The 21,280-nt window shown below is 41.6% G+C and overlaps 1 protein-coding gene across 1 annotated transcript in view; it reads left to right on the plus strand.

The window, feature by feature from the left end:
- LOC138688802 (protein ELYS-like) overlaps window positions 1-21,280 on the plus strand; it is a 44,165-nt gene that overhangs the window by 19,931 nt on the left and 2,954 nt on the right. Inside the window, exons 14-33 of the mRNA XM_069801326.1 lie at window positions 1,900-1,990; window positions 2,078-2,167; window positions 2,330-2,470; window positions 3,256-3,360; window positions 4,097-4,190; window positions 5,742-5,865; window positions 5,978-6,034; window positions 7,222-7,368; window positions 8,109-8,296; window positions 8,469-8,613; window positions 8,707-8,838; window positions 10,502-10,649; window positions 10,739-10,889; window positions 11,462-11,548; window positions 11,912-12,135; window positions 13,218-13,414; window positions 14,703-15,117; window positions 16,982-17,084; window positions 17,993-18,099; window positions 18,639-18,823. Of these exons, the coding sequence (XP_069657427.1) occupies window positions 1,900-1,990; window positions 2,078-2,167; window positions 2,330-2,470; window positions 3,256-3,360; window positions 4,097-4,190; window positions 5,742-5,865; window positions 5,978-6,034; window positions 7,222-7,368; window positions 8,109-8,296; window positions 8,469-8,613; window positions 8,707-8,838; window positions 10,502-10,649; window positions 10,739-10,889; window positions 11,462-11,548; window positions 11,912-12,135; window positions 13,218-13,414; window positions 14,703-15,117; window positions 16,982-17,084; window positions 17,993-18,099; window positions 18,639-18,823 (2,931 nt within the window). The remainder of the gene's footprint in view (window positions 1-1,899; window positions 1,991-2,077; window positions 2,168-2,329; window positions 2,471-3,255; window positions 3,361-4,096; window positions 4,191-5,741; window positions 5,866-5,977; window positions 6,035-7,221; window positions 7,369-8,108; window positions 8,297-8,468; window positions 8,614-8,706; window positions 8,839-10,501; window positions 10,650-10,738; window positions 10,890-11,461; window positions 11,549-11,911; window positions 12,136-13,217; window positions 13,415-14,702; window positions 15,118-16,981; window positions 17,085-17,992; window positions 18,100-18,638; window positions 18,824-21,280) is intronic.

Raw genomic sequence — 21,280 nt, forward strand, 5'->3', positions numbered from 1 at the left:
TGAGAGACCCATCTCTTAATTCCGTGCCACAGATACGCACAAGGAAGCGTGCAGGCAGTGCTGGTCATGCGCACCATAAAGCATCTTTCCCTCACAACAACCTTCACCCCATCGGTTTCTCAAAGCATTATGTTCAGTGCAGTAGCTGACTATGGGGGTGTCTCACTCGGATGCGAGCTGTTGCAAACATCAGCTTGCTGCACTAGACGTGATCACTTGCTTCCAAGGAATTGGGCTGTGGTAAACAATTACTCTCGTCAGCTCTGCCCGACAACTTCATCACCGCTCCCCCTCATCTTCCCTTCATCAGTAGGCTTTCCTGCAGCCTCTCAAAGCAGATCTTCACCTCTGTAGCCTCGTAGCCCAATTTACTCTGCTTAGACTGCCCCCTTGTTGCTGCAATGCCTGAATTGCCTTTATCTCATGACACCCACTATCTTCTCTCTGCTTTGTCCCACCATAGTGACTGCACCCCCCTCGTCACAGGTTTTCCATTTGCAGTGCACCAACCTTTCTCTCTCATCTGAAGAGTTTCATGAGAGACGGAGCCTTTGTGATGAACAGCCCCTCTTCACCCAGGCAGGATCTAAGCTAAACGATTAGCTAGCTAGTCGTCACACAGTGGAGCCATTAGTAGGAAGGGGAGAGCGGTCTTCTCACTGCCCTCATCTTCCTGTCTACTGGATCGTTCACCAGATTTGTGGAAATGCGTTAAGGCAAATAACACTTCTGCACAGTGTGGTAGCTAAAATAAGTTTCTTGGCAAGCTGCCCTAGCCCATAGACTGCTTATTTTGCAAGCCTGACGTAGACTCTTAAATGGGATGTTCTGATGTCAGCTCCGGTTTGGAAATAGCTTGGGCAATCAAGACGTGTTTTAATAACCTTTGCTGAATTGTGGCCATACCGTTGAGAGACTTGTTATGCATTTGAGCAGGGGTTTCTTTTGAAAGTTTGTAAGACAAATTTCAGAATTAGGGTCAAGAAGCTGGGTTTGGAGTTTTGTTTGCCACCGTAAGTAGTATCTGGTGTGTTTCCTTGTCTGAAACCCGTTTTCAGAAAAAGATGGACATATCATATGTGTATTCCAATGTGTAGAAATTGCTTTGAATGTAATGATTTTGCCTAGAAGGGAAAGCTACTTTTGAATGTGTTTAAAAAAAACACATTAAAAAAAAACAAACAAAGAAAAAAACAAAAAGACAAAAGTAAAATTTTGTGAAGGGTCATTTCACCTGAAAGAAGTATCACAACACCAGCTGAAATAAGCTGCTACTTAATAATCGCACGTCTGTGCATAGCTGTGCGTTATCCTTCTCAAGGATTACCACTGCATTATAATACAGTATTTGAGCAGCCTACAATTTAAACCTATTAGAATTTAAATGTTTCACGTCTTCTTCTGTCATTTTAGAAAATGATACAGTTTTGGGTGTCTGAACTGCTTCATGTCTTCAGAGTCTAGGAAGCTGCTTGACCTTAGCTTCCCTGTTTCCGTGCAAGCGTTGCACCGTTGTCTTTGCTCTGTCCCCTTCACGCATTCCTGATGGCAAACTTCTACGCGCAAAATGCGTGACGGGTATTAGCAGAGGACGTTACCGGAAATAGTTAATTGGAACTCGGTAAACTGAGACTATACTGCAGAGGCATGCAAATGAAGGTTAGAATCAGCCTTCAGTAAGTTGAAATGTTAGAGGAAAAGCTTAACGTGTTTCTCAGACCAACAAGCAGTGCAGCCTGTGGCTAGAGTTAAGAAAAGGAATGTGGAATTAGCTGCGTGTGTACTAGTGGACTGTGTGATGTCTGAATGAGTGTACAGTTAGAAACAAACGCTTGCTGTTGCTGGTTCAGATATTGAAAGCATGTAAGATTCTCAGTTTATTTTGTCGGTTACGTTTAGGAGGAGCAGTTAGAAGCGGTATTGTCAGCTGCTGTGCAGACAGGTTCTTTAGAACTGCTGACTGGATGCATTAAACATTGGGCATCTGAAGGTAATACTTCTTACGTTGTTCTTACGTTATATATTTTTCTAGTTTGCAATTGTCGATTCATTTCTTTTTTGTTTTCTTTTTTTAAAGCGCAGCCAAGTTCTGCTGCTAATTTACAGTTTGTTCTTGAGTGGACATGGAAGAAAGTGATCTATGCAAAAGATGAGTTTGACCAAATATGTGAGTACTAGTGTAGTCATTCTGCACACACAAAATGGTTCTTTCTGACTGAGCTTATTCAGGAATGTGGCGGTATATGGTACTGCACGGGGTTCTTTAAGCGTACTTTGAAACTCTGAAATTGCTCTGAAGGCTAATGATGTAATATTTATTCTTGAAAAGGTGTTCCGCTGTTTGATGGCTCTCGCAACTTTGTTGACCCGCAGACCTTACAGTCTCTTCAGCACTGCCAGTTGCTTTTGAGCAACCTTAGCACGGTCTTAACCTGTTTTCTAACAGAAGCACAAGAGCTTACTGAAAAAGGTTTGTAATCGTATCTATGAAATCTTTGGTATGTTTTACTAAGATTTGGAATTATGCTTGAGTTGTAAGTGTGGAAAGATGAGCTTCTGTTGGTTTTGATGATTGGAAGACAGCCAAATTTAGCTGGGAGAAGGGGCTGAAATCTGAGAAGTTGGGACTACCACTTAATATGCGTTGATTTCAGGGAAATAGTTGGTTGTGGAGTTCATGCAGGTGGGTAGGGGAGGCTACATTCAGCAAGAAGCTGTGTAAGCAGCTGGGTGGAGATTCCAGCAACCGGATGTGGTAGCGCTGCAAATGATTCCTTTTAATTCTTAGCTAGCAATTCATAATTGCATGCGAATGTTGTATTGCAAATTGCTAGAAAATACAAAGGAAGCACACATGAGTAACTTGTGAAGTAAGTTACTTGAGCTTCTGTAGCTTTTTACGTTATCACTTGTCCTTGGCATATTGAGGGGAAAAGAAGACTATCCCTTTGCTACGGTAAAAATCCCCGCTACGTGAAAAACAAATGTCTTATTCATGAGTGTATTTAATAGTTCCGGCTTTAGTTTTTTTTTCTTCTAACCTTTAGTGAATCTGGTTCTTTGTAGGGGTTGCTTTTTTGGTTTGGTGGTGAATGTGTTTTTTTTCTTCAAATAAGAAGGTGCCACAGAGTGAGAAATGCAAAGACGGCGATTTCTACCGCGTTACTTCTATACTTTCTATTTGGGATGATGAAGGGGGTTTTGTAAAAATGAAAGGAATTGGATAACAAAAATCATCTTATGCCTTTTTTTCAGGTTTTACAGACTTGACAAACAAGCAGGTGGTAACTGGCCTCCTTTCTTTGTATGCACGAGTGGTCATCTGGTTCTGTCGATCCAGTCTCCTTCCAGAGGGTTTAGGTAAGCATAAACTGTAACAGGGAGACTATCCAGTAAGTGATTCCGATGAACACATGCTTAGCCATGTTTTTGTAAATGTTTTGTCAGTGCTGAAGTTCTGTTGGTGAAACGGAGATTTTACTGTTTTTTTCAAATACATAGTGCAGAATAATGCAAGCAGTTTCTTTCCTGGACGATCCTTAGAAAGAGCAATAAGCCTCTGACTTGAAGGAGTTGCTTGTGTCCACAGCTTGAAAGACTTGGGATTTTAAACAAATTACTATTCCACCAGAGATAGTGGAATGCTTGTTTTTACAGCAAAGGCATTACCTGCGTGTTTGGAACTTTTTATTCATTGCTTGAGGAAAAAAGACACCTCGGCAATACTTCTTTATTTGGGTGGATTATAAAGTCTATTGTCAGCCTTCATTGTCTCACAGATGCTCACATGACATGTTTAAGAAACCATTCCCTTTGAGAATTGTCCTTTCTGTAGTGAGCTTCTGCTTGCAGTACGTGTTCTGAATGCTACCTCAATTGTAAACTTGAAATGGCACTTGAGAGAAGAAGGAGTTGAGTCTTGTGTCTTACCGCTCCGTTAGCAAAGGCAGAAAGAGGATTGGCTTCTTTCAAAGTTGGAGGCTTGCCTGTGCTTCTTGAGGCTTAGCTCGTATGATCTTCTGTCTTTTTAGTCAAACGTTTTAGTTTCAAAATGTGATATTGCTGCTTTAACTTGCTTTTACTTTATTGCCTGTAGATGATGATGCGCGTTTGGGTAGACCTTTCTACAATTACCCTCTGATTCAGAGCTACTACACTGGTCATCGACAGAAACTTGAGCGTTTATCAAGGTAAGCCTTACAGGAGAACTCGAGAACACTTCCACTGCGAAATCAGAAGTGGCAGTGAGTGGCTTTGCTACCAACAGCTGGTATTTGCTCTGCTTAATGCAGTTGCCGGCAATCCTCTTCACTTCAGTGATGCATGCGTTCTCTTGAACACGGAGGTTACTTTCCTGTGTTACAATATTTGTATATACCTCTGCTTAGTACCGTTTGTTGGCATCATCGTTTCTTGGTAGCGTACTTAATCCAGCGGCCAATCTGTATCATTTGGTACTACTGAAAAAGGTCATGTGTTCAGGATAGGGTCAGCGATCTCCCGTTCAGCAAAGCACGGTGTTCGCAGAACAGGTGTTTTGGACAGAGAAGAAAGCAAGTTTTAAACCCCAAACAAACCTCATCTCGTTTATTGACTAGCGAGCAAGGGTAATAACTGTATTGGCCTAAATCACAAGTACATTTGTGTGATTTGATGAGATAGTCAGAGTTCGATGTAGTTGGCACACCTAGCACTCTACTGGCTGTTGGATAAAAGTCACTTGCTGAACGTGAACTCTCTTTGCTGCACTAGCTCACTAGCATATAGGTGATATGCCTTGGATTAGACGAGAATAGATTTTTCTTTGGAAATTGTGCTGAAAACTAAATAAAGAGCTAACGAAGCTTAGGCTATGGCACCGCAAACAAGAACAGGATGCTGCAAGATGAGTTAAGGTGCAAGCTGCGGTGTAGTGGCTATTGACTTCAAAGTTCATCTTACTTAGCTTACTTCTCAAGTAACTTACATACCGGCTCAGGTGTTCCTTAGAAGCATACAACCTCCAGTGTGCTCTTTCTGCTTCTTATTACGGGGAAATTAAAGGGTAGTGTCACAGTCAGCCAAAGATTGCGATGGACTTGTGAAGAAAGCAGTTTTTAAAGGTTCACCCATCCATGGTTGTAATGGTCTGTGCATAGAAACATAATGGGTATGTGCATAGAAACATAAATGCTGCTTAAGATGACACTAAACTTCACCTGTATGCTCAGCTTTCTGAAAACAACTTTTTTCAGTAACAAAAGTGAGATGCTGAGAACAAAATCTGAACTTTCCGTGGTGGTGTCTTCTCACAGCTGTGTATTGGGACACTCCAACGGGAGGCATTAGACTTGCGTTAAAGAATAGTCCTGGTATTTTGATACTGTTCCCTTTCCTCTGTTAGACAGTAGGAGAGTGGTTATTTCTGGCACATAAAAAACTTTGTTCACACTTCCTTTGTACTACAAGTAAGACAGCAAAAGAGAGAACCTGAAAACGAAAAGGTCCCTTAGCAGGGGAGCTTTCCAGGATGTCTGTTTGGAACTCCTCTAATAATTCAGTATGATCTAACAGACGTCTTTCATCTGACTCAGACATTTCTTTCATGTGCGTTTCAAGTCATAATCATGCCTTTGTGTGTTTGTCACTTTCTTTGCCTCATGGGAGCTTTTTTTTGTTTGGTTTGACTGGAGGAGATCTGTTACACTGAGAGGCTGGCATTAGCGTTTGACTCTCCAAATCCTTGCTACCTTTTGTTCCAGAGGAAAATGGGATTCTGACTGCTTGATGATTGATGGAATGGTTTCCCAGTTAGGAGACCAAGTTGAGAAGCTGTGGCGGAGAGATGAAGGAGGAACTGGGAAATACCCACCTGCTAGTTTACACGTGAGTGTTATGTTCACTGAAAACAGCCACGAACCCCCCAAAGCCCCACCCAAAAGCCAATGATTCATGAAAGACAGGAGTTTTTAAAAAACTCTTGATTTTTCATTTTCAGGCACTGCTGGATCTCTATTTGCTAGAAGGCATTGAAGAAAGCTACAAACATGCAATTGTATCCTTTCTCGTTATTTTTACTACACCTTCAGCACACGCACATAAATGTTCTTAAATGTTTGTCACCTGCGCGTTTAATAACGTTTTTGAATTTATGCTTCCAACACAGTGCAAGTGAAAACATTTAGTTTAGAATGAAGTTGTGGACAGGAGCATTGCTTTATTTCTTTGTACTGTGGATTCTTTATGATTTTTTTTTTTTAATGTTTTGTTGCAAAGTCTTTTCTGACATGCGAAAACAGGTTTACTGAGAAATGTTAAAGATAAAAATCTCCCTTGGTTTTTCTCAAAACTTAGCACAGTTTTTAATTATTTAAAGCACCCGTATCTGTAGCAAACGGCTGCTTACTAGGATGATGCAGTAATACGTGCTGCTTGAGAGCAGAAGGATTTCTAACCGGTACCTGATTTTTGCCCAATTCATCCGTCTTCCAGCCCAGATAGCAGTGCTTGCTTTTGTTCTGTTAGACGTGCAGGCACGCCGAATAAGAAGGAGAGAGAAGAGAAAAGTCATTGGGCAGAAACTTAATTTTTAAGCTGCTGAAATATACAGAATTACTTTTTGTTGTTTGCTGCCTAACCCGAGAGGGGAGCCTAGAGAGCAAGGGGTTTAAAAACGGTTGTACCCCAGAGCTGCCTTATTAGAATATGTCCCTAAAAACAGATGTCAGAAAGAGAAAATGACACTACCGATGAGTGATCCGCATACTGTTTTAAATCCCGTGTCAATCATTCAGTGCTACGTTGTCTTGTAAGGACACCTTCATTTACATTGTTCTATGTACTCTGGAAATGAGGAAAAAAACCACTGGTAGAATTTGTTTGCTTTAATAATTAAGCATTGGATGTTCAGGTGTTTTGAATGTCCAGCTGGTAGCTCCAGTGACTAAAGAGGGAGCCTGAGTTTGTAACAACGGAAGTATTTAAGTATCTAAAGTTAACCTTTCTGAATGCCTTACAGAAATCAAAGAGTATTTCTTTCTGGCTACTTATTCAGAATGCAGTTTTGTGGTTAGGACCTGACCGTCCTCAGGTTATAATAGCTCCAAATGGCAAGACTAATACGGCAGTATTTTCTGCTTCCTACCACTTGTATATTCTGATTTCACTGTGTTTTTCAAAACGTGATGTGATAAATGTTTGGTCTTCCAAATTGATTAGCCTTAACTAGATACTTGATGTCAGACAATTTACTTGCTGCTAGATATCATGCATTCCTTTCCGAATAAAACAGAGACTTCAGTCGACTCCTTCCCAACTGCCTTTGCTATCCCTTGGGGACTTGTTAAGCTTGTTGAAGGTTTTTGGCTTCTAGATCACAATGATTACGAAGTAAGTACGTTACAGTTCAGTTAGACATCCCTTACAGTCCAAAGCTGTAATCTGTAAAATGATTTTAAAAAATCGGTGCTTAGCTACTAACAGGTGCTACCACATTAGAAGCCCTTTTGTCATACTGCTACGACATCTTCAGCAATAAGTTATAATCTGAAATTTTCTTTTAGCCACTTTGACGGGAAATTGATTAAAACAAAGAAGAAATCAACTTTAATAATGCTTGATATTTGAATTTTCAAAGCCATCCATTTAGGTTGTTTTCAGCAGACCGATGGAGCGCTTTCTCAAAGACAGTGTTTTAGGTACTTTAAATATTAAAACTATGATCATAGCAGCAAGGTTTGAGGCAGAAGACTGCAGAAGTGACTGTTCAACCTAATTCACGTTCTTTCTGATGCTGAAGGTTGTTCTTTGCCTGTCACGAAGTTAATATAGCTGTTTGTCTGGGAGAATAGCTTATTATTTAGTAATGTATTTATAAAAAGTGGTGTTTGTAGACAGAGATTTGGTTACTCTGGAAAAGTGTGAATTACTCCTTTTAAAACACTCGCTTTGTTCTGTACGGCTAACTGGATTTTTTTTTTTTTTGCAAATACTTGAGAATTTTTATCTATAGTAGTTAGTCATCTAAGTTTATTTAACACACGTCCACCCTTACTTAAGATACTTTTGAATGTTCTTGTGGCGTGCGTGCATGTGCATATCATAATACACCTGACCTCTAACCTCTACAGAATTCACTGGCCCTGCTCTTTCATCCAGCTACAATCAAAACTGTGTCATGGCAGCACAGGAGAATTATTCAATCCCTGATGTGCCAAGGAGAGCGTAGGCGAGCCCTCAGATACATACAGATGATGAAGCCAGCAATGTCAAGCAGCAGTGAAGTGCGGCTTTTCCTCACTGTGTTGTTGTCCAATAGGTAAAGAAACCTATCCCACCGTTTTGGCATTCAAATATTGTGAAGGGTGGAGAACAAATAATACGAATCACCATGCCCTAAATTCCCTTTAAACTCTGAATACAGTCGTTTGGGGGCATCTTTTTGGTTATTCTGTTAATATTCCTTTACATCTCAAAAAATTTAATTACAGGTGCGTGGTGGAGGCTTGGGGTCTGTTGCAGCAACATGCCACCAGGTTAAACATCAAAGAGCTGTTAAAACATGTGTATGAAATCTGTCAGGAGATGGGACTAATGGAAGACTTACTGCAGCTACCTTTCACAGGCACTGAACAAGTAAGTGTGGACACGAAAAAAATCGTAATGGTCTCTTTGAAAAGAGAAGAGGCAGAATCATGACAGATTTTTGAAATGTGTTATTTCTCATAGGAGTGTTTGGAGAAGATTTTACAGAGCAATGCTGCTGTTCGGAATCTTAGATTTCCTTTAGACCACCATGTGCAGCGTGCCAACTATATCCCAGCGCTGCAGTCGAATCGTTCAATGAATGTTAATCTTACGGTAAGCATGAAAGTTCTGTCAAGTGTGCAGGTTTCTGTTAGGTGTTACTAACCATTTTTGGTAGTAAATAAAATAAAAATCAACGCTTTGTTTTTTATTACTATCCTGGTTTCAGCTGGGATGTAGTTAACTGTCTTCCTAGTAGCTGGTACAGTGCTATGTTTTGAGTTCAGTATGTGAAGAATGTTGATAACACTGATGTTTTCAGTTGTTGCTCAGTAGTGTTTAGACTAGAGTCAAGGATTTTTCAGCTTCTCATGCCCAGCCAGGGCACCTGACCCAAACTGGCCAACAGTGTATTCCATACGATGGGACGTCCCATCTAGTTTAGGAACTGGGAAGTGGGGGGGCAGGGATTCGCCGCTTGGGGACTGGCTGGGTGTCGGTCGGCGGGTGGTGAGTAATTGCCCTGCGCATCATTTGTACATTTCAATCCTTTTATTACTACTGTTGTCATTTGATTAGTGTTATCATTATCATTATTAGTCTCTTCTTTTCTGTTCTATTAAATCGTTCTTATCTCAACCCAGGAGTTTTACTTCTTTTCCTGATTGTCTCCCCCATCCCACTGGATGGGGGGGGAGTGAGTGAGCGGCTGCGTGGTGCTTAGTTGCTGGCTGGGGTTAAACCACGACAATACCATTCTTTGAAATACTAGGAATAAGTTTCTACACTTTCCGTTACAGCTGAACCTGAAAGTTGAACAAAGTATTTCACTACTCCAAAGCTACTGTGTGAAGTTATAAACTAAGTGTTGCAGACCATTGTTGACTCCACTTAAAATAGTTTGTTTGCATCTAAGGAATAATGGTTTAGATTGCTGAACGCTGTTTGTGTCACTCCTTTCTGTGGCATGAAGAGTATGTTGTATGTCACCTCTTGAATCTTGCACACAACTTTATTTTTCTAGCTGAGAGCAGTCTGGATGCCAATCCGCAGGTAAAATCTGTGTGCTGGTTCGGTTTTCTTTTTATTTCCTCCGGTTATAGCATGAGCTCTGCGATTCCACAACTTCTGTTTTACCCCTTTGATGACAGAAATTCTTATCTAACTTCTGTTTCTCAAAACAGCCAGATTAAATTTTGCGTTTTGCGAACTTCTGTTATGAATCTGTGATACATTTTCTGTTTTCCGGAACCATAGTTTTCCAGTGGATCGCACTTATAAGGTGGTCTTGGAAGGTTTAGGTCCTGCATTTGAAAACATTCATTCGGCCAGAAGGTGTGTGTAGGTAGCCTTTTCTTACTCGTTTTAATATTCACATCGTTGCGTCCACTGTAATTTGCAGTTGCCCTGAATATTCAGTCATCTCGGACATTGGTGTTTCAGGAAAAACAAGGGAAAGCCTGCTATTTCGTAAGCCATTTGAAAATTGCGGGTGAGGACAAGCGTATCGGAGTAAGGTTCTGCCGAGTGCCAGAATTGTTTCAGCTTGAAGTTGTAGGTTCTGTTCTTGTCGTAGTCTGCCTTGCCCTTTGCTGAAATTACCAGGTGGAACTGGTGTGTGCCGAGGAGTAGAACTTGCTGCTCCTCTGTGCAGTGGCAGTATTTTACAGTATCTGTGGAGGAAATGTATTCACTAATTAGAAATAGCAGAGATAGTTGTGTGCAATGAACTTCTTGTAATCAGTTACCTTCTTGCTTTATGCTTTTTGTTCATCAGAATGATCGTGAGCCTGGCTTGAGAGAGAGAGCAGTTGCCAGGAATTCTACATTGCACCAATGTGGCAAGATCCTTCCTAGAGTTCATAGGAAACTGGCCAGAGAGAGAGCCAAGCCTTACCACTTGCCTTCATCGGTCTCAAGAGAAGGTAATTTCTTAGAGGAGGGAAATACAACGGACAACTGACCGCAGCTTTGATCACGCAAGGCTGATATTTTTTCCCCTCTTGCTTTACAGTCGCAAGAGCAAAGCCGTTATCAACAGTAACAAAACAAGCAAATGCAGGAAATGTGCGTACAAGAGCAACGTTCATCAGTAATGTATTGTCCAAAATTGGAGAAGTAGGGGTAGGAAATGAGCAGAAAACCAGTTGCTCACACCGTGATAGGTAAGCAGCCTTTTAACAAAGTTTAGTCTTGAGCTGCGTGTTTGGAGAGAGAGAGAGAGAGAGAGAGAGAGAAATCCACTTGAATTATGTTAGTGTTTTGGAGGGAAGGGGCACCTGAATAAAGCTTTCTTTGGCTTTTTTGCACCTACAGGAGATAACATTTAAGAATCAATTCACCGTAAGTAATACCTGGAGCGAGAGTTCTTCTGCTATGATAATCTCATTTATGCAAATACATCTATTTACATTACAGTAAATGTGTTTACAGAATTTAAGGTAGCTGAAACGAAAACCATGATTGCCAACAAGCTATTGGTGTACAGGTTTTGGTAGACTTGATTGTGTGATCAAATAGTAATCTTTTACCACTTTGTGCCCAGTTTCTGCTTCGTTTCTGCCTTTTTCTTTTTTTTTTTTTACTCAAAACCAGGCAGAATCATAAAGAGCAAAAAAGAAGCTAGCAGTTGTCAGGTGATTTTCCTAGAGGTAGTATATTCAAGGTGAAACTTGAATTCTGGTACGTTTGGACTTGAGGGGAGTGAAAGTCAGTTACGTTTTCCTTTTAACTCTAGGCCTAGAGCTACAGAACCACCAGTCATAACACGTCCTCTCCCTGATGCAGAGTTGCCCGGTGCATTTGTTGGGACACCCGTTAACAAAATTTAGCTTTGTACCTGTTAAAGAAAAGGTCGGCTTGGGGACACAACTAAGTGGAGAATTTGAAGTGGCCCCAGCATTGAAATGCAGAGGAATTTTCTTCTGATGTGAGAATTACATCACTTGTGCAATGTAAAATTGCATTACTCTTGCCTCAGATGGCAGGGATTTAGGAAATGAAGTGTGACATGTCACGAAATAATGAAAAAACAAGAGAAGGCCTGCAACTTGTTCATGGGCCTGATACATCAGCCCAGCAGTGAGGGTTCACCTGTATTTCTTGTTCATTGAATGTTTTTGTTATGTATCATCTCAGATGTCTTGAGCGCAGCATGATTTTATTTCATGTATTTATTTATGTTCATATTTTCAATTGTGTATCTTCACAGATTGCTGGATTTGGTGGTTCGTCCTGTTCCTTCAACTTCTGCAGCACAGGGTGGTAGCTGGCAGTCACCATGCGGCGCTTCTACTTCATTCACGGCATCCAGCCCATTGAAATCAAATATGCTTGGTTGCACCTCACAAAAGAATTTTTCAAGAGCATCAGAGCTGAATTTACTGGAGACACCTCTTGTGGTTAAGGTTTGTGTTTTAAAAAACAGGATCAACCAACCGAACCAAAAGCCTGTAAACTTTGTTTAACATGAAACCACCAAAGTACTTAACACAAACCCTGTTGGATTCAGACTGTGGAATGTTTTCAGCATGCGTGTGGTTATTGGACGTAGCATCCTTTTGGAAGCAGGACGTTGGGAACAGTCTTGAAGAGGGAAAGTTTAGTTCTAAGTTAACTGCCGTACGCACATTGTCCCATAGCTTTGTGAAATACTTTGTTCCGTGCAATAAAAACGAGTGTAAGTTAAAAATTGGACTTCTCAGTACACATAGATCCTTAGAGATGCAATTTGTAGCTTAACCATCTCACTGTTTAAGTGCTCGATAGCTCTGTGGCGTTTGACTTGCATGCCTACAAGCAAGAATGTATATGCTTCAGTTTCTTAATCCACTTAAGGGAATGGCAACGTAAGTGATGCCAGTTAAGCGATGTCAGTCTCTGTCAAATTCAGTGATGGCTTTTTGCGGGGATTCTGCGTATTGATGCTTGTGACAAGAAGATGCCATATCCTTGTTTCTTCAGGAAATTAATTTGAACGCTAACATTTTATGTTGCATTAATAAAAAAAAAAAAAAGAAGAAAGAAGCCAAAAGAGTCATAAGAAACATAAAACGCATGGTTTTTATACCGTTAAGTTTTTTGTCCCTTTGGAAAAAGAGCAGTGCAGAGGCTAAACTTTGTCCTCTCTGCTGGTACAAACTCAGTTTAATTTGAACTAATACTTTAGTTGTGTGCGGTGAACTTCTTGTAATCAGTTACCTTCTTGCTTTATGCTTTTTGTTCATCAGAATGATCGTGAGCCTGGCTTGAGAGAGAGAGCAGTTGCCAGGAATTCTACATTGCACCAATGTGGCAAGATCCTTCCTAGAGTTCATAGGAAACTGGCCAGAGAGAGAGCCAAGCCTTACCACTTGCCTTCATCGGTCTCAAGAGAAGGTAATTTCTTAGAGGAGGGAAATACAATGGACAACTGACCACGACTTTGATCACGCAAGGCTGATATTTTTTCCCCTCTTGCTTTACAGTCGCAAGAGCAAAGCCGTTATCAACAGTAACAAAAGTTTTGGCCACAGCTGCTTCTGGTTTTCCTGCGTTTACTCCTCGGTCTATTCTCAGATCCAGCCTTGGCACTACACCCCTAGCAACTCCTTCTGCATCTCCAGGACGATCTCTACCTCCTCCTCTACGAGCAAAGGAGCGCAGAGTATCTTTCAGGGAAGAGAACTTGAATGCAAAATGGACTGTTCGGGTATGCTGGCCTGTAGTTAGTGATCTTTATAGTTAAAGGCTTTACAGACTGTGATTTGATTTAGGTTTTTTTCAAGTTTTCCAAAACTCCTTATATTGAGAACTGGAGTAGCAAATCAGAACGGCAGACTTGAATTTGGTCAAAAAAGGTTATGTTAGACCTGTAACATCACCTGCCTGCAGGAACATATTCATAACAAATACCAGCGACCTTGGTGGTTTTTACTCCAGCATCACTAGGCGCTGTGATTGTTCCAAATTGCATGTGTGCAGCTTCCCGCTATACCTTTTGAAATGGTGGTATGGCAGGAAGGTAAGGAATACAGATTGAGTCAGTTGTTTGGGTTCGTTAAGCTTTGTGAATGAAACACCTCTGAAAGCAACAGAAGTCATGAGCCGCATTTACTTTCAGTCTCTCTTTTTGCAAGGCCTGGGTTTCCTTAAGTTATGGTAAAAATAGGCTGCCGATGAAGAGAGCTGTATGGCTGTCTCTTCTCTAGCCCTAAAGTTCTTGGTTTTGCTTCTTGCCTTGCACCAGTGATAGCATTCGTATAGTTGTCAAATGAAGTCTGTCCACCTGGAAGTTGCCCCCTTCTGCTCCTCCTTTTGTTCTGTCAGGTGGCTTCCCTGATTCAGCTCGTCATGCAGTTGCCAAAGTAGTGTACCAAACGGACGGGGGCATGTGCTAGTATCTACCTGTAGGAGCTTTCCGTACCTGTACTAACAAATTGTCTTCACCTGTTTTTATCGTAGCTGTTATTGCCTGTTATAAAGAGCTACTCAACTGTAAGAAGAGGCTCTCTCTCCTGTAGGAAGTTCTTAGTAATAGTGCAGTGTGGCCGGATTAATTTACTTGTTCCACGCCACAGGCATAGTGAACGCTACAATATGTTAGTAGTGCATACAAGCTGAAAAGGCAAGCATAAAAAAAGAGAAATCTTGGAGTTACGATTTTAGGTACGCAAAGCTCCCTCTTCTTGAAAGCACAGTAGTGAACCCAATGACCAGCCTTGAGATGACAGGGTAAGCAAGCACTTACAAGGCCCACTTCATCTTAATTCTCCAAGGTTGTGGAAACTCAATAAGCAGTCAACAGTGTGATTGGTTTTTACACTCCGCTTTAAAAGCTAAGATAGTGCTAGCATGAGAACTAATTTTGTAGCGCCTTGCTTAAGGTGACACTTGTAAAACTGACAAGTATCGGTATATATTTGTTCTTTTTTTTGTCTTGCTTTGACAAAAAGCATATGTGTGATCTTGATTGTGAACTTTCTTTTTAAAAAATAAAGGTAACGGAAGATAATAAAGCACCATCTGGAGTTTCATCTGAGCATCATCACGGAGCGGTGGAGGATGCTTGGTCTGAAAGTAGAGATAAACCAACTCTGTTTCCTCTGAGCAATCCCGAGGAAGGTGGTGCTGAAGTGGAAGAGTCTGGAGATGGTTTGGAGAAAACGGATGTCAGCAAAGAAAACAGTAACTTCTCTGCCAGGTCAGACCAAGCTGCTTTGGAGTATCATGATGCAAAATCACCTGGCGATTTTGAAGATGAAGTCATCTTTATAGCTGCTAATCCAGCTAATTCTTCCACTGAAGAAACTGCCGATTTTGAAGAACTGGAGAAGGAGGAAGACAGTGAAATAGTTGAAGAGAAACCCTTCCCGATGGAACAACCAGATTCATCAGAACTGAGAAAAGCAACTGGTGTGTTTCCTGCTTTGATAACCTAAGCTTCTGCATTTTTCAAATGTCTTCAAAAGGCTAAATTACTGATGGGTGCAACAGTCCATGATGAGCATTCACAAATGTCCGAGGCACTTCCTTGTCCTAGGCTTTTAAAATTGCCACTGTGTTTTGAGCCCTTTTTTAGGTCTCGTGGACATTCTGAATGTATACTGCTTTTGGCTGGCATTTCTTGTGTGTAATTGCAGCGGAGAGGCAGCAGCGACTTGTGGGAGTTTTGAGAGGGGTACAAGTTGAAAACTTAGGCTTCTGGTTCTGTTTTAGGGGTACTTCTGTAGGCTGCAGGTTTTTTTACAGCACGTTTAGCGTATGGCGTGCTTTGACTAGATAGGTAATTTTTTGTTGTTTTGTTTTTTTTCCCCCCTCGTTAGTGCTCAGTTAAATAGTTTTCTTTGGGAAGTGAGTCTGCTTGTGTATCTGCTTCTCATTACAGCTATGCTTGCTCCTTTTGCTGGCTCAACAGCTTATACAGCCTTTTCCAAACCTGTTTCAGCTGGTCTTTGGTAATTCAGCTCAATTCAACTCATTCAAGCCAGTGCAGCTGCTGAGGATGTGTTCATATGAGCAGGTCTGCTGGCAGATTAGAAGAGATGTCGCTCACTAGCTGGTGAGCAGTGATGAAGAGCAGGGAATGACAGTAGTGCAGGAACAGGGAGAAGATGTGTAAACACAGCTACAGTCAGGATCGGACAAACAGAGCTCAGTCCGCTCAGCTCCTTATAACAAAAGTTTGCTATTCCTGGGAGAGGTATGCAAGTGTCGGAGTTCTGCATCCGAGGTCTCGAAACAGTTTGTAGCGGGGAGCGTGTACTCCAGTATCAACGCATCATATGCAGCCTGATTCAGTCCTAAGCCTGAGATGATTCCGGAGGATCCTGGAGAGTGACTGCTGCTCCTGAAGCTCCCCAGCTCCTTTTCTTTTTCAATAAGAGCGGTGCCCAGACAGGGACTCCGTGTACATGGGTAAAAGGGGTTCTCCAGGTCTGAGTGTTTCTAGTAAGATAGGTCAAAACATTTGCCTGTCTGATTTTAGCTGCCCTGTGTTTGGACAAGAAATCAAGGGTGCTTTTCCTTAAAAAGAATGAGAAGGTCCTAATCATTAAAGAACAACCTTATGAAGAAAGTTTGTCATTGCCGGACTATGGTACAAACAGTTCTGTACAATTTCAGTACTCCGGGAGCGTTAGAGGGCAGTCAGTATAGCTCTTGTTTGGCCTGAGCTAGCAAAATTATCCCAGTCCTGCGTACTGTCTGCAAAGGTAATTGTTGGATCTGGAGGAAGCAGACGGCAGAAACAAAGAAGAAAAGGAGGAGGGTGTCTCTAAAATTTGGCCTGTTGAGAGAAAAGCAGGCTAGCAAGCAGTTGGGTTTCAACACCACCAGTCAATTGCTAGAGAAAAGAACAGGAGACAACCCTAGATGCATTCTTGTAGAAGAGGGGAAACGAAATCAAGAAAGGAAAGAAGCATTGCTGGGATGAGTTAAATATCCAAAGAGAAATAAGAAAAACTTATGACCCAATTTTAAGAAGGAGGGGTGTTTCCCGAGGTTTTTATGTATTAGGTCAGTACCATATCAAGTTGAGTTTGTAAACAGAATGTCAATGGCCATGTTGTTTTCTTGACGGAAACTATGCATCAGACTTCTTGTTTTACTGGACAGAAGAACTCAGACCTTCTGTGCATTTGAAGTCTTGGTAGCGTTCTTTTGTTAGATCACCATCCTAGGTGAAATGCGTTACGGCTCTCTTGAAAATCATATGAGCATTTTAAAAGAAATGATGTTAAGTGCAACAGGGAAGTCACCCATCTGTCTGTTTTTGTAGGATTTGTGGAAGAATCAAATGCTGACCGTCTTACCCTTCCTGAGGATGGTAAATGGTTGTTCAAAGCTGCTGAGGCTGCTACTTCTGGGACTGCAAGTGAAGGGTAAGTTTATGAAATAGATACACCTTTAGGTTCACACAACATGTGACTGCTGGCTTTCCTGTGTTTGAAAACTATGATTTTTGAGCTGGTATTGGTTCTCTCCTGTGTTCTTAAATACAACAGGTTTCCTGTTCCTTTCTGTCTGTGGACAGAACTAATGTGGCATGAATAGAAGTCAAATTGACGAGCTGTCAGTTTGAGCCTTTTTTCTCAAATCATTGCAGACCCCAAAGTAGTGGGATAAGGATTTCATTCAGCAGGCTATATGCACCTTCGTACAGTTTGAGGGGGTTACTAAGCAGATACTGTGAAGAGAAGCCCTGCTTTTGTCTGAATGTTATGTCGGTGAAAATTACACCTGAGATTCCTGTAACTTTAGTGGGTTTATTGTGGGGCTTGAATACTTTCTGGCAGTATTTTATACACTTAATTTCTATTTTCTGTGTGTGGTCGATTAGCATCTATTTGTTTCTGGAAAGGGAAGCAGTTTTCTCACCAGGTACTTTAAAAGCTGCAACTGCTTAGTGAGAGACGTTAGCGATGGAATAACCCTTAATTTCAAGCGGTAACTTACAGTGGCACAAACTTTTGTTCAGTTGGTTCTAGACCTTGAGTATGGCAGTTGCACTCTTTCTACGGAAGACAAATAATATATTATTCTTTAATACAACTCTGTTGTTATGTTATTACCCAGTGTGAGATAGCTGGGAAGAATGTTAAGTACTTGATTTGTTGCACAAGATGAGTCGGGAATTGAATGTCGATGTGTTGGTAAAGGAATTTCTCGTTTTTCTTAGTTTTTTTCTGTTTGGAAACTTGAAGACTTTACAGTGAGAAAGTAATTTGTAAAGCTCTTCAAGGTTTGTTTTGAAGCTTTATGATGGATTTCTCTCTTTCTGTTCGTGCAGTGAAGCAAACCAGCAGGAGTCCAAAATGTCCTCTTCATCAGAAGAAAAAGCCATACCAGTTGCAACAAACCCACAGCTTTCTGAATCCCTGCAGGCAGAGGGTGAATGTACGTACAGTATGTGGGAGATGTCCTGTGAGTTAAGGTAGCTGAAGGCCTCAAGTAAAACGTGCAGTTTGCCATAGCGCTACAGGTGTCTCAGACTGAAGTAGTACTAGCATGTTACCGCTACCTTTCATTAAACTGTGGAGAGAAGAATACCCTCCTCAGAGAAAGTCCTTGTAGCAAATGCATAGCCAATGTTCCTGTTCTGGACAAAGGTACTGAGAAAACTGGTAGAATGTAAAATGTTAGAAGGAGAGATCATTATTTATTTCGGTGTTGTACACCACTAGTAATTTGTGTGCTATGGGATCTGCTGCTTGAGTTACTATTTTGAAAGATGATGCATCCCTCAGTATTCAGGCTGTGAAGAATAACTAGCTCCCAGGTAGATGGTTTTGGTTTCTAGCGCTTGGGGAAAGCCCGATGTATGTGGCAGGATGGAGAACTGTATTCTTGGCTCCTGCTCCCTCTGTTACTTCCTGTTGCTTAAACGCATCTCATTTATAGAGCAGTTAAGTTAAAATCATATAAATCTCTTCCAGCTGTGATACGTATCCTTGACAGCGAGGAAGTGGCCAGTACTCATTCAGAAAATTGCCTTGAGGGGAAGCGTGTGGATTTCCCTGAAGAACGTAACCCAGAAGCAGCTGGAGATGAAGGAAACGTTCCTTTTCCACAGGAAGAAGTAACTGTTTCTAACAATCTTCCTAAAACTGAGGAAATTAATGTAAGTAAACTATTTTCCCATTTTCTACAAAAGAGAAAACACCTTGCAAATTGAGGACAGTCCTGTCTAACTGACAATTAGAAGGCACGCAAAACCCTCTCAGTTTCTTTAGCTGGGTAACACAAGTCCGAACCTCGTTGGGTAAGGGCAGATAGGTTTTTCTCCTATGCATTTGCTGTACCTATAACACAGAATAGAACCTGTCAAGACTTGGGCCTTGGAGAGCTGTAGGAGTGCCAAAACCCGCCTAAATATTTTTTAAAATCACCATGCCTTCATTTGGTTTGCTAGACTGTAAATGTTTCTTATTTGACTTAAAAGAAGAAATAGTTTTAATGTTAAAGACAATAAGAAAAGTTGGGGAGTGCAGCTTTTCAATACCGGAGGCCGTTTACCAAATGACAAAATGACGTGGGAACCAAACTCATTTTCAGAATGATTTGGGTGCTTAGATCCTTTGCTATTTGTTCCTTATTACCATGAAGAGAATTCCCAGTAATGAGTTAATTTCAGTGTCAAGATATTTCCAGCTACCTAAAACTCTTTTGTGTGTGTGTGTGTGAAAATCTGGGGTTTTTAACATCTCAGCTTTGTAAAATATGAATTTTAAAAGGTTGTTCACAAGGGCTGAAAATCAGAGCCAGAGATTCCTCAGTTGTCGCAGGTTTTCCCCATTGTTCTCGCTTCTGCTGGGGCCGATGAGTGATTTGGATTCATTGTGGATGTCCTCTAAGTACCATATAGAGTATGCTGTTGATTTCCTGTAGGGTTGTACTCACAGGAATTAGTAATAGTTAGAGTGAAATACAAAGTGAAAGGTAGGCGTAGCACAAATAGATTGGTCTTAAGCAACAGAAGATGCTTCTCGGTGTCCCAGATTTCAGATGAAGTTGAATAGGCAGTCGCTTACGTCGCTCGTCTCGGCTTTGGGGTTTAGGACAATGCTCTAGAGAAGATGATTATAGACTTGGGAATACATAAATCACTCACTTGTGGGAGTAAATGGAGAATTTGTGATGGGAGGAAGGGAGCCGGTATGTGAGACGGTCACAAAGCTGCTGCAGTCATTCCTGTAGCAGTAGAGTGAAGGTTTTCCTGCTTTCGTTATGACTGGTTCTTACTGAGTTATACGTAAACATGTCTTTTTGGCTTGTCTACCTGCACTGAATTTAGGACAAACTACTTACTACTTTCTTGGTCGTAGATTTGTAAGCATAAAAGGAAAGTTTATGCAGACTGAGAGGGTTGTCAAACATTGGAATGTGCTGCCCAGGGAAGTGCTTGAGTCACCATCCCTGGAGATATTCAAAAAGCGAGTGGACAGGGTACTTCAGGACATGGTTTAGTGGGCACGGTTAATGGTTGGACTCGATGATCTTGAAGGTCTTTTCCAACCTAAGTGATTCTACGATTCTATGATTCTATGACTAGTATTTCTCGAATTTAGCTTTGAAGCGTGGCATGTTGCTAGATGCGTGTTGCGCAACTACATGCACTTGTTCTCAAATTTGCGCTAATACCTCGCTTGCAGTCTGTGCTCCCTGCCGTGCTGTTAATGGCTGGTGGGAACCAGGCTGGAGTTACCCTGTTGCTGTACTTTGTAACGCCGGCTTACGACAGGGTAGAATTGCTGGTGGTCGTGAAACTAGTCTGGTATTTGTACTCGGTATTGCCGTCACCTTCGTACTTCGGGAGCCATCCATCGGAAACTATTAGTAATTACAGCTTTTAGCTTTTTTCCTCGGCGAGCCCGCCTATGGGGGGCATCTCCGTACTTCGGGTGCCATCGCCTGGAGACTGTTAATGATTACACTTTTTACCTTTTCTCCTTGGGGAGCCAGCCTAGGGAGGAGAAATCTTCCCGCATCTTCCCCTTCTCTGCCAGGCTAATTCCAATAGTGTTTGAGGACTTTGAAAATTTGCATGTCCTTGGGCTGCTGAAACCAGCATGGTCCTGTGCGAGGTCTCCTGCATGTCGTGCAGGTCTTGTTTAGGGTTGAACAACTGTTTAAGAATACGATAAAAGATGATGCTTTAGCAACTTTTGACAAGGCAGGAGGCAAGAAAATAAGCAGCTTCTATGGAGACTCCCGCTGAGTGGCTTCCTCCTTCTGCCCTCTTTGGCTAGCACTATAACTTAGAGGGTTGGGCAAAGGTCTTCACGCGTTGATTAAATTACCTTGGCCACCTGAGTCACTTGAAATACATAACAGAGACTACTTTTGTTCTCAGCATAAAAGCTTGAGTGTCTCATGTGGCTCTAGCAGGAGAGAATAATTGCTCAGTATGGGGAGCTACAAAGGCTGAGATGGAGGTATTTAGAATCTACGTGTTGTCTCCTGCAATCCAAGTGATTCCTTAAAGTGCGGTGTTGAGTTGTGCGATGTGATACCTGGCCAGTTTGACTAAGTGCTGCGGTGACAACTATGATGACCGAAACTTTAAGCTTGGGGGACA

This window comes from Haliaeetus albicilla, chromosome 13, assembly GCF_947461875.1.
Source record: "Haliaeetus albicilla chromosome 13, bHalAlb1.1, whole genome shotgun sequence".
NCBI lineage: Eukaryota > Metazoa > Chordata > Aves > Accipitriformes > Accipitridae > Haliaeetus > Haliaeetus albicilla.